Source organism: Triticum aestivum, chromosome 5A, assembly GCF_018294505.1.
Source record: "Triticum aestivum cultivar Chinese Spring chromosome 5A, IWGSC CS RefSeq v2.1, whole genome shotgun sequence".
In the NCBI taxonomy this organism is placed as follows: domain Eukaryota; kingdom Viridiplantae; phylum Streptophyta; class Magnoliopsida; order Poales; family Poaceae; genus Triticum; species Triticum aestivum.
This window is the reverse complement of record NC_057806.1, coordinates 609,727,910-609,743,592: the sequence shown is the minus strand read 5'-3', so window position 1 is coordinate 609,743,592 and position 15,683 is coordinate 609,727,910. Positions and strand designations below refer to the sequence as shown.

At 42.7% G+C, this 15,683-nt stretch overlaps 1 protein-coding gene and 1 long non-coding RNA gene across 9 annotated transcripts; both read right to left on the bottom strand.

The window, feature by feature from the left end:
• Positions 1 to 267: 267 nt before the first annotated feature.
• LOC123105294 (uncharacterized) lies at positions 268 to 3,524 on the bottom strand. 3 transcript variants are annotated; one of them, XR_006450785.1, is made up of 4 exons: positions 2,684 to 3,524; positions 2,067 to 2,236; positions 835 to 939; positions 268 to 565 (listed from the first exon to the last, which is right to left on the bottom strand). It is a non-coding gene; the product is annotated as an uncharacterized lncRNA (long non-coding RNA). The 3 variants fall into 3 exon arrangements; XR_006450784.1 differs by having other exon boundaries at positions 268 to 939; positions 2,684 to 2,807; positions 2,891 to 3,524; XR_006450783.1 differs by having other exon boundaries at positions 268 to 939.
• Positions 3,525 to 11,284: 7,760 nt separating this feature from the next.
• On the bottom strand, positions 11,285 to 14,804 carry LOC123105292 (zinc finger protein BRUTUS). Of its 6 annotated transcripts, XM_044527333.1 has the most exons (8): positions 14,398 to 14,804; positions 14,156 to 14,273; positions 14,004 to 14,063; positions 13,451 to 13,504; positions 13,326 to 13,368; positions 12,719 to 12,811; positions 11,884 to 11,987; positions 11,285 to 11,678 (listed from the first exon to the last, which is right to left on the bottom strand). In XM_044527333.1, exons 1-6 carry the CDS (start codon positions 14,544 to 14,546, stop codon positions 12,777 to 12,779), a joined length of 459 nt encoding a protein of 152 aa, XP_044383268.1. In that variant the 5' UTR covers positions 14,547 to 14,804; the 3' UTR covers positions 11,285 to 11,678; positions 11,884 to 11,987; positions 12,719 to 12,776. The 6 variants fall into 6 exon arrangements, 4 of the variants coding, with proteins under 4 accessions (XP_044383268.1, XP_044383267.1, XP_044383266.1 ...); XR_006450781.1 differs by lacking the exon at positions 14,004 to 14,063 and having other exon boundaries at positions 14,398 to 14,774; XM_044527332.1 differs by lacking the exon at positions 13,451 to 13,504 and having other exon boundaries at positions 13,326 to 13,405; positions 14,398 to 14,795.
• Between the last annotated feature and the right edge of the window lie 879 nt (positions 14,805 to 15,683).

Below are 15,683 nucleotides of genomic sequence, written 5' to 3'. Positions count from 1 at the left end.
TTTCTGTCGGATTTGTTAGCATGTGTTTGCAGTCTTGCTTTGCATTGTGTATGGAACATGGATATCCATGTAACCGGTATCTCCATTGGATGAACTGGTTACAACAAGAAACATTCACTTGACTGGTTTGCTCCATTAGCAAGTGTTAATTCGTACTCGTATTATTTAACACAAATGAAATGTATTACAGTTTGTGTATGCAACCCACAACAAGGAAATTAGTTTGAAATTGGAATAGAACATAGTATTGGGACATTTAAATTTCAGTTTGACAAGAAAATAATCCAGCAGGCATCATGTGATATTAATTGAAACTTTTAACAAGTCTATTCCTTTACAGATGTTGCATATGTAATCATCCTACGCAGAATTAGCTAATATACTGCAAAATGAAAGCTATTGGGAGAAAAGGGAAAACAATTCTAAGATGGGCTCCCCCATTGCATTTTTGTTCAGCTCCTCGTGTAGGCATTAACTCAGGAAGGTTAACCAAAGCTAACAGAATATCAAATCCTTGATTAGCACCAGGAGGGTATTCATCTATGTGTAGGAATACTCATGAAAACTGTTATAAACATACAAAAATGGTTGGTTAGCCATCCATATGTCATTAAATGGAGAATGTACAAGACAAGGGGCAGAAGACAAAGAAAAGAGACGCCCCGTGGTAAAATGCTAGGAAAACCTATCTACTTTGTAGCATTACACATTTCAGTTAATATGCACAAATTTGATGTAATCGCATAATCAAACTGGAATGCAGTTCAATCTCCAACAAGAAATTGATGTCGAACAAGAAACCGTCCAACATATACTCTGAGTGAAGGAGCCTACCTTGGGCCCAACAACTGCGGTTTTTATCTACTTGCTCTATATCCTTCTTCACATCTCCTTCACCAATAGACTTCACTTATGTACTTCAGCAGCCAATTCAGAATACTGCAAAGGATGACAATGACACATATCACACAGATTGTTTGAAAACAATGTGATTATGTGAAACCAATGTACATTTGATTTTCAGCACTGTGAAATACAGTATGATGCCACCCATACAAGCACAATACTCATTCATTAAAATTGAATTTTAAAACTGTGTTGTAAGATCTTTCCGCAGTTTATGCAAAATCAAAATATCCATATCCGCTCTCATCTTAATAGTTTGTGCCAAATATAACATGTGTTGTAACGAAAGTGGACAGACTGCCACCACCGATTGACTTTTTAATGGGAGTAAAGATCAACAGTGTAGCTGTATCAAGCCGGCAAATAAGTGCGTGTTAGGAGTTACTACAAGATAAATCGGAGTAAAGATCAACAGTGTAGCTGTATTAAGTCGGCAAATAAGTGAAATATAATAATAGCTTATCACAATGGATGTCTGCTATTAAGTTTGATCATTCCTCAACTTGAAGAGACTTTAAGGATACTATGTACATTAGCTGACTACCAAGGACTGAAAGGCATACCATGCAATGATCACCCTACTTTGCTACACGCAAATACCCTCATAGTACAAATTTGAACTTCTGCAGGATCTGTACTATTTCGACACCCACCCTCATCTTTGCTTGTTTTGGTAATCAGACTTTTAGCTTTCTCAAAAAGCTAGACAATATTGCTTTCGGTAAAAAAAAAGCATATGTACACTTTAGGCATTCATCTACAGCATGTGATCCGATTATACCATTACTAAACGTTTGTTACAGGACAATGCTTACTGGCAGAAGATAAATCAAATCAATGTTCTATGACCTAATTACTCACACAATGTAACTCTCATATGTCAAAGAACAAATATAGAAATCTAAAATTCTACACAATAATTATTCAAATCACACTCAGTCACAACTCACAACCTAGACATACGAGTAAAAAAAACTTGTTCTAGAAAAATCTAGATAGGCATGTACATTTTCAAGAAATAAGATGGCGTCGTGTCTTTTTTTATGGATCAGATCAGGGGATTCAGTCATTAATCAACAGCTGGATTACAATCATCAATGTTTAGGCAGTTTACAAGGGAAGATGAGAGAGCATAAGATTTGCGTTGCGGACTACTCAACCTGGAAATTATGAGAGTGTACATGCAGGAACATAGAAGTTAATTAGTAGCTAGCACCACCACCACATGCAGAGGATAAACTGGGAATAGCTGAACTTGCTTAGTTGAAGGTAATTAGCACAGCGGGGCTCATCTGCACTTCTCACATGTAGATTTTGCCTTTGCAGTTGCCTGTTTACGAGAAAACGATTAACCACAAGAATTATACTCTTTGAATTTCATCTAACCCTGATCAGGTGCATATAGATGATTTGGTTTATGAGCAAACAATTAATCACGAGCACGGTCATCTTCAGAAACTTGTTGGCAATCACATAAGTATCTTACAAAAATAATTCTGCAGATAATAGTGTCAATATCAAGTGTTACCTATTGCTAATTGATTGAAGTGAAAATCACATTAGAATTTGATAAAACAAATGTCACACTCGGCCACAGGGTACTTCTAAAGAACATCAATGCTACTCTGCAAAGGCAATGAAGAATCACTTCACACGAAGACATATAGTATGCCCAACATCATTTGTAAACAAAGCAGCACAATTCTGAAAGTTAATTAACAGGGGATGAAGTGCGTTCATAGTTGCTAGCTGCGAGCAACTGAAGTAGAGAGCCAACCTGCAAGTGTAGTCAAAACGCGGACGAGAACGGCAGTCGCAGCAGTGTCGTACGTCCCGGCATTCTTCCTGAAGAGGAGCTCCTCCCAGATGCAATGGCCGGACATTACGAGTTCAGAGGCAAGCTGCACGCACCATCTTCAGCCAGTTTTATTCTCTGAAAATATTTGGAGAACCATAACGAGCAGATTAAGAAATATATCGGCACCTTGCCGGTGAGCCTGACCCGCTACCCGCGCCCGTCAATGGTCATGTGGGAAGAGACCCGGAGGTAGGTCTCGAGGCGAATGTCGCCTGACACCTCGAAGATAATCCACGGTGGCTCTCGAATGCGGCACGCCTCCCGCGGCGTCCCACGCCCGTCGTCTGCGGGGCGCCAATCAATCGAAATCGATTCCTTCATCCCCAATTCCAAAGGGAATTTTCCGGAGCAATAGTGCGAGCTTGGAGAGTGGTAAAAACGTGGGTAAAAAGGAGATCTTGGAGATAGGTGACCTGGTAGAGGGCGTCGTGGAGGCCTTCAATGGCGCGACGGCACCCATGCCCCTACATGGATCCGCTCCTGCCTGTGCCTGTCTAGCCTCCAGCGCTCGAAGTCGCCCAGCCGGCGAGCCTCGTTGTCCCTCGACCAAGGCACTCCCTCTGCCTATCCAGTGCTCGCCCGGGATGGGGGAGAAGGAGCTCGGGGTGGGGAACCGACGAGGTGGGGCTTGAAGGGCGCCCCTGACGGCGTGGAGGAGGGAGAGGTGGAGGGAAGCAGCAGGAGCGGAGGGAATTGGGAGGGCGGCGGCGGCGGCAGGGATGCGGACGGGAATGGGCTAGCGTTTTTCTTGCGAGGACAAAACGAGCATGAGAAAAATAATAAAACAAAACTAGAAAATCAGCCCAGTCCCTTGTGCCCACGTGGACGTCGCGAGAGGGCGTTCCTTACGCGACTGTTAATGGGTTGTATAACATGGAAGAAAATTAAACGGAAACCATCCATTTTCATTACTCCCTCGATTTTTATTTACTCCACGTATTAGCTTTGGTCAAAGTCAAACTTTGTAAACTTTGACAATATTTAGAGCTAAAAATATTAACATATACAATAACAAATCAATACCATTAGACTAATTATTGAATGTACTTTCACATCATATAGATTTGTTATGGTAAATATTTATATTATTTTCTATAAACTTGGTGAAACTTTGCACAGTTTGACTTCAATTAAATCTAATATGCAGACTAAATAAAAACAGAGGAAGTACAAAAATATATAAACTGAGCTAGTATTAGGCTAGACGGAAGCTCGAAAATTAACTTCCCATATTAATTGCCGGTCAAGTCTAGCGAGCGGCCGGCTGCTCGCATACTCTACGCGAGCGGCCGACCTAAACTAGAAATTTTGTGTCCTTTTCGATGCATGCGTTTCATTCTTTGGTGATTTATGTCACATCCTGGTTTTCATGCCACAACACTTAAGCTAATAATCATGATAAATTATGGTTTAACAAAAACTTTTGAGTGTTTTGGACCTTGCCTTGATTGGATTTTTGTCTGTTGTTTGCAAGTGCTCTAAAAATCAAATAAATCCTCCAACTCCTATACTTCATCTCCTTGCTCCAAACTCTTGAACCAATGATCATGTCATGTGTATAGTACATTATAGAATTTTCTTACAAAAATAATTTGGCCAAAAAGTATTTTCTAAATTTAGTTTTCCAAAAACCCCTGAATTGAGGTTGCACTGCAAGTACTTGATTTGGGGTATGAAAAATCTTTAAAAGAGTATATTTGACTCCTATTAGATATAGGATACCCAAAAACAACAAAAATATAATTTTAAAAGTTATTTTCCTATTTTATTTAAAAGCTTTTTCTTAAGGCCAGAAATGGTCTTTAATAGGGAAAAATTATTTTATTGTTTTAAAAATTTAGAAAAAAATCAGGGAAACTCAGTTGGCATATATTTACCATATATAGGAGTTTCAACACATGGTCATGTTCAAAATATTGGTCAAATCCCTCAAAAACCCTTTCTGGATATTTCAAGCTTTTGAAATATTTACAAAGGAAATATTCTCCAAAAATTCCAAGAAAATTCTAGCATGTCACATATGACATGTTTGATGATCTTGGCAAGTAGCATGTCATGGAGAATAGTATAACCCCATGAAATACCCTCAAAACCATTTCTGTCCATTTTGAAGTTTGAGCAACTTTACATTGCCAAACATGTCCAAATGTTCTCAAACCTTGTGAACATGCTCAAATGGTCTTATAATTCATCTAGACCAAATGTCACAAGTTGGAGAAAATGTTATATTGATCAAAGTGCCCCAAAACCCTCTCTGACCAGAATCAAATTTGAACAACTTTGTACTACCAACTTTCTCTCCTTGACCCCAACATTTGTGAGCATGTTCACATGACCAAATGAGGCCACTACACCAAGTGGTTCATCAAGGGGAAGTGATTTGCTCAAGTAGATCTACACAAGTTCATTTCTGCTCATTTCTAGGGTTTACAAAAGTTACATTGGCTACTTTGCCCAAATGAGCTCAAACTTGGTAGAACACCCTACTTCTGTGTGCCATTTCATCCTGTTAAGTTTCATGTCAAGTAAACGTAATTTCTTGCCCAAACCACCATCAAACACCTTCTGACAGAAACTCAAAATCCCTGTTTGGGCCCCTTCCACTAATCTCCATGAGCTGAACTTTTTCCCACGGCCTCCCCTGATCCTCCTCTACCTCCTGCATGCTTTGTTGCCCGAGAGGCAGGGATCCACTTTTCTTCTCTGGACAGCCACTGTTCACCTCTCTCTCCACCTCCCCTCTCACCTAGTGGCTCTCCAGGGCATCCAAGGCGACCTCCCCTTTGTTTACACTCCCCCAGTGCTCCTAGACAAAAGTGGACACGCCCATGGCATATATTTTATGCCATGGCGTGCAGAGCTCGTGCGCTCGAGCACGCTACAGTGCTCTCCCGCACTGTAGCTCACCCATGCCAATGGCATAAGATGGCCTTGGGCGGCGGGGTGGTGTCCCCCGAGGTCGCCTCGGCGTCCGAGACACGGAAAGATGTCGGGCACCTCCTGGACCTCTCTCCTCCCCCCCTCTGCAGAGCTCACCGAGCGCGTCCGTGGACGCTGCCCACGGAGCACCGGCGCCTCCTCCATATAATCCATCCCCCGAGCTCTCTCTCGCCTCGGTTGGACCCCTATCTCTCCCTTGAACCTCCTGGACAGCCTCCCCCTCCCTCTCGTGCCCTCCAGCACCCCCCATGGCCGGAATGCCGCCGCTGGCCTCCGCTCCGATTCGGGCAAGGACGAGGTCCTCCCCACCTCCTCTCCCCTCCAGAAGAACCGCCAAATCCGGCCACCCATTTCCCCCCATCTCCCAGTCCGCCGGGGCACCGTGCCCCCCTGCACATCACCGCCCGAGTAGCCGTCCGCCGAGGCCAGTGCCGGGCGCGCCCCGGCCATCTCCCGCCGACCCTGATGAGATCCCCCGATGCGCCGCCCTCCGGTGGCCCCTCCGGTGGCCGCAGCTTGGCCGGAGGTGGCCTGTGCCGCCAGGGGCGAGCGTCGGCCTCGCGCGTCCAAGGCGTCCCCTCCCCTCTGTCGCGGGAGCGGGAGGAGGAAGATGACCCTGCGGGGTCCCCCACATGTCAGCGAGTCAGCCAGTGGGCCCCGGCGTTTAAGTGGAAACGCACAAGCGGATTCCGGCCTCCCCGCAGCGAAGACGCTTCTCCGTAATACGCCTTCGGCGTAGGCAGCCAGCGCGCCCGAGCCACTGGGCCGGCCCAGTGTGCAGCGGTGCTATATTGCGCTCAGCACGCGCTTTAGGTATAACCTAAATCTTTTTCTTTTCCTTTTTCTTTTTCAGTAAATTTCCAAAATCCATAAACAATTCAAATTAACTCCAAACTTGATTATTCAAATTTCCAGTAGTTACTAAAACCATGCCCTATCACATGGTGCTATTTGCACATTTTTCCAGAACACTTCCTTCACACATATTTAATAAATCCTATTTTCTTATGTCCGTGCTGAACTTTAGAAAATCACAGTGGGCCCATTCTTTATCCAAATGCAATGATTCTAACTCCTAGATACTTATAAGTTTAAAACTTAGTTTCTGAACATTTTTTCCAATACTTTACATGCGACATGTAGTATTGGTCCATTTCTCGATATATTGCCAACTTTGCAAATTCATAGGAAAATGATTTGAACTCCAAATCCAGTAAAACCAACTCCTATATGCTTCTAAAACCATTCCTTGATAAATGGGTGCCTTCGATCCTTTTTTAAAAATAATTTTCCTGTACACTTCTTGCAAATCTATTACTCCCTGGATTCCATCATATTGAAATGTTCAGAGATATCCATTGATCAAATCCCAGTGAAACCACCTTGGTCATTCCTAATATGACCAAGGGTATCCTAGAAAAGGCCAACTCACTTTTTAGAGCACTTTTATTTTCTGCCTTGTTGTGTTGCTTATTATGGTTGCTTTCAACGATAGTTGACGAAGTAGACGAAATGCTTGGAGTTGGACCAGAGATATTTGAAGACCTCTAAGATTTTGTTAAAACAGGCAAGCAACCCTTTGACCATGATGAACCATTTTACATCATGATGGCATTTTCGTTGCTTCACTGAGTGCATGATATACCTTGAATGGCAACCTTGCTAGGCTTGCCTCCGTTGCATACTCCATTGATACTTGCATTGTTCATGACTCTACCCTTGCTTAGAGTTGTGTTGGTGGGTTGTAGAAATATGCTATAGTAAATGGCTACGCAAAGTGGGTCAGGGTTATGCATGGAAAAAACAAGTGTGGTTTGACATACTTGCAAAAAAGCCCAGTGGGTGCCACTAATGCCCCTGGGAGATGATGATGAACTAGGTCACTACTTGGTGGAGAGGTAGTGTACCGAGGCTCGATAAAAGTGTTGTTTACAGAGACGGATTAGATTTAAGATTTGTCGACCGTCCCAACCTTACATGCGCAACCACTCTACCCTTGTATGGGAAAGGGCATTATTGATTACCTAGGCCGATACTAGCTTGGAGCCCGCATTACTAGTGACGGGGGAGAGTTGGTGCTCTCTCTCGGGATGGGGTCGTGCCAGGTAGGGCGGCCAAGAACATTTTTATGGGGCACCGGACACACCATTGGTACCCCGTGCCAGTGGTATGTGATGAATATGAGAGCGAGGCTCCACAATTTTAAGTTGTGAAATGTTGGGCACGGGGGTTACTACCAATCGAGTGGACTCTATGTTAGTATCGTCTAGGGAAAGATAGTGATCGGGTGCTTACCCCGGGTACTTGAGGTACCGCGAGTCGTGGATGACACGGAAGTTCCCCGGATCTTGTGGGTAAAGTGTGCAACCTCTGCAGAGTGTAAAACTATTCGAATAGCCGTGTCAAGGTCAATGACAGTTGGGTGGTGCTGCTTAGACTACGTCCATATGTTTCTGACAAACAACACGGTTTGGTAAAAATATTGACGTGATTCGTGAGGAAGTCACGATGAGCTTGAGCATGAGTTGTTCATAACTCTCTCTCGATGTTGATGTCTGTAACCTCCTGATACTTGTTGCAGACGCATTCATATTCTTGATAAATGTTGATCATACTTGCATGAGAAAAACTAGCTTTCTGTAAAAATGCCAAAATTAGCAGTAGTGCCTTGCATAATTATTTTGTTATCACCCTTGGGTTGCTTGCGAGTACATTCAAAGTACTCATTGGCTTGCCACTGGTTATTTTATTGGCCAGGCATGAAAGAACAAGACATAATAAAGAATACTTCAGCGATGAACATGCGAGCTAGGACGCTTCCCAGTCAGAATGCCTGTAGGGTTAAGGCAGATGGCATGGGTCTAAGTTGTTATTGAAGATTTCCGCTGCGATGATACACTCAAGACTTGACCATAATGGTCCTACTTGTGTAAAACGGTATGTATGGATGTAAGACTCTTGTTATTCAGCTTCTCTGTGTTCAGTGAGCATTGATCTCTGGGATCACTATACACGTGCATTCGGTGATCACGACTTATGAGTCGGGGTCCCCACAATTTAATTCGTGGTTTCAAAAACTAAAAAAAGCATAACTTTTAATCTGCGTGTCGGAATTAAGATTCGTTTTCACCGCTGGAATCCTCGCGACATGCTCTTCGAAACTAGATTTCGCATGGGAATGTTTCGACGAACTAGTCTTTCTGCCAACTAAACATCAATGTGTGTGCAACTAGACTAGATTGTCGCGCCAACTGAGCATATGTGTGTGTGCCAAAAAAGTCCTGCCAACTAAATATCAATGTGTGTGCAACTAGACTAGATTACCGCGCCAACTGAGCATATGTGTGTGCAACTAGTGTCCTGCCAACTAAACATCAATGTGTGTGCAACTAGACTAAACTACAAGCCAACTGAGCATATGTATGTAACTAGTCTTCCTGCCAACTAAACATCAATATGTGTGCAACTAGACTATATTACAAGTCAACTAAACATCAATATGTGTGCAACTAGACTACATTACAAGCCAACTAAACATCAATGTGTGTGCAACTAGACTACATTACAAGAGGAGGTTGCACATCAACTTTCGTCGAGGCAATAGACTAGTTACACATCAAAGTTGTCGTGGTTGTTAGGTTGCAACCTCATACGAAGGTGCAGCTCCGAACATTAGTTTTGAAAAAAAGTTGCACGATGTAGTAATAAAGTTGCACAATACAGTAATAGAGTTGCACTATATAGCTTCAAAGTTGGCATCGAAAAAAATTCGTCAAAATATACCCATGCGGGATCTAGTTTCAAAGATCTCGTCGCGAGGATTCCAATGGTAAAAACGAATTTGAATTCCGACGCGCGGTTTGAAAGATATAGCTTTTTGAATTTTTGAAAACACGAAATAAATGCAGATGGATCTGTCTTTCTCAAACTATAGGAGCAGTGTGAACGCATTTAATGCCATGCCTACATGCACTAGCAGACAAATAAATTAACACATGCATGCGCTGTGAGCTCGTTTTGTCTAAAAAGTGCGCGTGCACTTTGAAGAATTTAGGTTAATTGCCAGTTCACAAAGAAACACCTCAGTACGTTTTGTTTTGTTGAGAAACGACCTCCTACGGTAATCGCGGCAGTTAATTCCATACCGTAGTTAGTGAAATTAAACTCGCTACACTCTCTATTACTCCCACCTTAAAAGCCAACCATGCTTGAGGCTTCCATCCTCCACAGCGCCACGGGACCATATATACATTCACCGGCGGTGTTACGGCATACAAGAGCTCACCGGCACCGCTCACGCAGACACACGACCAAAATCTCCCAAAGCTCAGCCATGGCTCGGCTCGCAATTCTCGCCATTCTCTTCCTCGTGGCCGCCGCGACCATCACGTCTACGCACGACGGCCGCACTCTGAAGGCCGCGGGCAGCGTGAACGTGCCCATCGTCTTGGGGGTGGCCGAGCCACCCTCGCCATTGGTGGAGGACATCGCGGCTCTCCTCAGGCTCCTCCCGAGGACTGATGGACCGGCGGCGGCAGACAGCCCCATGGGGTCGTACTTCCAGGGGCCGGACTACGACTACAAGGTGCCGATCACTGGGTTCTAGACCGGGCATGGCCTGCATGCACGTTGCTTTCCACCGACCCGTGCTAAGACTTAAGTATTTGCGAAATGTGTGCCAACCATGCGAACGATCTTCGAAATATAACCGAATAACGAGTTTCATTCTAGCAATTCCATTCTTACTACTTCTTTTTGTAAATGTTTTTTTATGAGGGCCATTTGTTGCAATTGAAAACTTTTTCATGCACGTATGGTTGGTTGGGTTTACGGACGGTATCAGATCATCCAACATTAAAGAAAAAAAATCCTCCTATGTGTAATCTCTAATTGTGCCACGTTATACTTATTTCCGTTTCTTTCCATTTTTTTTCTTTAGGAAATATTTCCGTTCATTTCCTGTGACCGTCACCTTCAGCCCTCCCCCACGGACTACAAATCCGTGACGAGTTCACATCGTTCATAGACGAATACTACCAATGATGTCTAAACAATTGTGAAACAGAAGACATCCAGAGAAAAATGTTATGAGAAGCCAACTTCGCAAGTCTTTTTTGCGAGTAACTGTTGTGAAAGATCAATTATGGAGGCATATGCTTCTACAATTTTCAGAAGTTTCTGCACGAATCCCAAAGCATGTACTGGTACTTAACATGGGTAGATTAGTAAATTTATAGTCGAGGTGGCCTCTTGTGGTTACCAATAGTAGAAATTGAGGTAGTCCTATGTGGAAGTGGATCCTCCAATGTACAGGAGGCAAGTTAGGGAACCACAGTGTCCTTGTGTAAAATAACGAAGGCAAGTCAGAGATATGGAATTGTTTACTAATTACTGTAGACTAGTAAGCATGCACGTGCAACGCACGTCTCCGCCAATACACATAAAATTCATGTGAGTATAAAGTTTAAATTTGAATTCTATAAATTCTGAAAAATAGAACAAGGCATAAAAAAGAAAAGAAAATTGATGTACAACAATATGCATTTTTAACATCAACTCGTAAATGATGTAAATGATTCATGAACATAATATCAGATGAACATAAATATAGTGAGTAATCATGCATGCAGGGCATGTCTCAAATGATTTATACAATAAATCAAACATAAGGGACCTTACAAATTTTATGGTAAAAGAACCAATAGCAGAAACTGATGTGTTGCAATGCAACCTAAGGAAAATTAGATACATCTTTTGTCTAATACGCGTAAGAAATTTTCTCACAAACCGGGATGTCTTCTTAAGATTGGCGCCCTTAAACTTTGGTAAGTATATCAAATACTGGCATAAATGGAGGAAGCTGCTAGTATTTCACATCATAGTGGCTACTATTAAACACATGCTATTGGATCATGCACGCACACTGGCAGAGCGCCTTGTTTTCATGTTCAACTTTGACTGTACCGTTGATGGTCTGGTTCAGCACAAGCAGTGGCACAACTTTAGAAGTCAAATTTCAATAATCTTTATTCAAGAGGTTAACTGAATTAAAAATATCATGAGTAACAAACATTCATCCTGGTGCTATTGTTATAAATAAATGTGCATTTATAGAAAATACCTGAATGAGAGGTATCTTTTTTCACTAATTTCTTGTTAGGACAGAAAAGTAGAAGTACCTTTGCTGAATCCCTCAAGTAGTAGAAGGGGTCACTGCTTGATTGTGAACATGAACTCCTGACCGGTTTTCAATGAGGCAAATCTTGAATCCTAATTTCTGGGCCTGAAGATGTTAAATCTAGCTTATATCAGAGCAAATAAGTTGGAATATGATGAAAGAAGGGTGGCATAAAAAGGTTTAATTACAATATTTATTGATAGAGCAAAATCATGTGCTTGCATGGGCATGCCAGACATATAATTGACTCCTCCATAAGAGTCTACAAGCATGGTCTCAACTCTTTCACCAACTCAATAACTTTCTGGTGTGATGCATGGTCTCCATGTGACATATTAGCCGAGCCACATTGATGCCATCCTCAGCAACATCCTAGATAATCTCCCTCGTGTTAGTTGAGGGACCAACTGTGCACATAATCCTCATTTTGTGCCTAACATTTGGTTTAGACCACCACATACACATTGGCTGTTGTACTATTATTTGATGAATAGCCATAAGATGCTGGTGGTTCTCGTTTTCCCGTCAAGAAGTGTTCTTACAATTAATTTCAATGCATCAATTCATAAGGTTCCGTACCCACATAACAATGCACTATATTCAACTTAGTTAGCGTACAACAATTAGTAGAGATACATGACGTGATCATGTTGCACTTTACAGTACTAAGAAGACAACATGAATTAATACCAAATGCATTTGATTAAACTACAGTTCACTCAAAAAACAGTTGCTATGTGCTCTCACCATAGAGCACAGATCATAACTTATAATTCAGAGATACGTGTGTGCTCTTAGTGGGCACCTCGCTGCTATCTTCTCAAAAGAGAAATTACCTTGAGATTCTGGAAGCCGTCGCCGGTCCAGATGGAGATCTTGCTCGGCGTGTAGCTCTCATCCAGCTTGAAATCCATGTAGAGAGTAACAAGCTCGCCCCAACAACAAATTCAGAACAGAAAAAGGATCCCACACATAGAAGATTAGATATGTGTTTTGAATGGATGCCCTCATACAGGTGGCAGGAGGAAATCAAGATCGACTTTAAGTCTAAAAGCATGCCCAGATACAACCGAACTAATCAATGTGCGTTATATAATAACAGGTAAAAGCGCGCTGTGACTCGCTCTCTCGCCTCGCTTGCTCTCCGTCACTACTTGACGCAACAAACACACCATATACGATTAGATTCGATCGAGTCTGCTTGGAAATCGATCTAGTCACATGGTATTCAAGTATTAGCATACTATTTTGATACGTCTTGCATGTAGAAACTGCTCTGTTTTTATTGAAGACTTGATGCACAATAGTTTGCACATGATTAGGCTCCTAATTAACTACTCTGGTAACTCTTTGGTTTATTGAAGACTCGATGAAAGGAATCACGCACCATCCAAACAAAATTGAGCGGAAGGCAATGGAAGATCGTTGACTTGTCGTGGTTACCTGAAACTCGATGGTGACCAGGTGTGGCTGCACACCGTCTGACCTGAGAAATATAAAATCCGCCAATGATGAGGGTGCCCCTGCAGTTTGGAATATCAGCGATGATCAAAGAAGAAAAGCTATACCATGGTGTTGGGGTGGAATGAGATAATGATAGGGTCAGCTGATCCAACATTTATCTGTTTCGAGAAGAAAAGGATAAACCATTTTCAATATACCACTGAAGTTTATGTGCATTACATTCAGTCACTCAATATGATTATACGACTCTGAGCAAAATGTCCAATCGTGCATGCCCCAAATACCAAAACAGTCTTCATGTTGCATCTTAGGAATGAGTTTAAATAACAAGACCACAAGTAAAATCTCACTCAGGCGTCAGGAATCAGAATTGTATTGTCTGTGGAGAATTATCATACAATACAACTGCATTAATAAAACATTTGATTGGTGGAGGTACAGGCTTCCGGTATCAAAGTACCGAAAAATGTGTCAGTTTCATGCTTTATGAAACATCACTTATCAGCTAGTGAAATGCCCTCGAGATGAAGAGCAAAATAGGAGAAATAATAGTTTTCACTAAGATATGGAAAACAAATCATGGGACTCAAGATGAAGATTAACTTCAGTACCATAAATGCAAAGATTTGCAATGCCGTAAAAACTAATGCAGCTTACCGCCATATCCCAGAAGGATTTGCCGTAGATAGTACAAGTGTAGTGACTGAAAGTGTATGCCTGGGACTTACATTTGTCAGAACCATTTTTTACAGCCAGTAGCCAGATATATATTATCAGAAAAAACAAATTATTATTTTACTTGCTAATACCTGCAAGCAAGTTGAATGCATGGAGTGACCAGAAAGAACAGCTCTAACTTCCTTGCTTGATGTGAATAGGAAGTCACAACAGATTGGACAGTTTGTCTCTAGCCCCTTCTTCAAACATCTGTGAATCAGAAAGAAAAAGGAAATCTGAATCAGCCAAGAACAGCAAGGAACCACGACTGCAAAAAAGATTCCTATGCAGAGACGGTATTCCTAGAACTTGACATGGCCAGCATATTATTCACCGTGGCTCCATGGGCGTGGCACATGGGCAGAGGTATGCGCTTAAATCGGCCGGAGTGGAAGAGGCGTCTGGCCACCGGAGGCGCAGGAGGAGACATGGAGGGAGCGCATGGCAGAGAGTCAGACTGCGCCGGTAGCCGTACGCCTCCATCGGGTTGCCGGCCGTGATCCGCACTGCCCGAGGTGGAGCGGCCGTGGACGCTGCGGATCCGCCGCCATGAACGGATCTGTCGCCCGAGAGAAAGAAGGATGGGGGAACCTGAGGTGGAGCAGCCGCGGATCTGTCGGCATGATTGTTGCGCCAGCGAAAGAAGGATCGAGGAGGAATTTTTTTTTTGTTTGACGGGTGGGGAGGTCCCGATGCGGATGGAATTGATCCACATGTTTCGGGCGGGGACGCGGAGCGCTAGGGCGGTTCGCAGACCACACGTCTGCCAGGCAGAACATTTGATTCCAGACGTTGATCTGATTGATACATCATTGATGCAATATGGACAGTAGGATATGTTTAAGTTGACTTAATCTGAAGGTTCTGATTATCCTGTATACAGTTTGTTGTGTGGTGTTAGGAAAGATTATGTTTGCTCTTTTAATAGTAGTATAGATTACAGAATGATGTATGTAAATCACGGTTGATTAATCATTGTGTTCGAGCATTATTCATGAAACTGTAGGGAAGGAAAGTTAGGTTACTACTATTGCTACTCTGACTTCCCTTCATAAATCATATCGATGGTGTAGGCTCCTGCAAGAGAAAATACAAAAAAAAAATGCGAGGTAAATTCCTCAACGTCAAGCAATTCTGGACGGATGAAGTACTTCCTCCGTTCCGAATTACTTGTCGCACGTATGGATGTATCTAGAATTCTAGATGTATTTTAGTTCTGGATACATTCATGTCTGTGACAAGTAATTTGGAACGGATGGAGTAGTATATTAGGACTGTCCTGGGGTGCGTGAGATGACGAGGAATTTCAAATAACACTAGGGGCATGCCGATGGCTCTCATGGACATGGGTTTGGGTTCAGATGGGTTCTCTGCTAGCGGGTTTCATGGTCACTAATTGCACCATCCGAGCAATGCAATACAACATCATGTCATCTAGATTTTGCAACTACTAACAGTTCTAAGTTATAGGTCGTCAAGAGAGACAATCGCCTTCATATTAATCACGAGAAAGGTGAAGAGAGAGGTCTAGCAATCAATCTTGTGCAACATATCATTTCTGTGCATAGAGGCTCTTTGCTTCTTTGGAATGCATTCCCAATGTCATCCATTCCTGGAACT

Coding starts and splice junctions, on each gene's coding strand:
- LOC123105292 (XM_044527331.1), bottom strand. CDS start 14,546: ATGGAGGCGTACGGCTACCGGCGCAGTCTGACTCTCTGCCATGCGCTC. Junction 14,274..14,397: donor GCCACGCCCATGGAGCCACG/GTGAATAATATG, acceptor TCTGATTCACAG/ATGTTTGAAGAAGGGGCTAG. Junction 13,505..14,003: donor AATCCTTCTGGGATATGGCG/GTAAGCTGCATT, acceptor TTCTCGAAACAG/ATAAATGTTGGATCAGCTGA.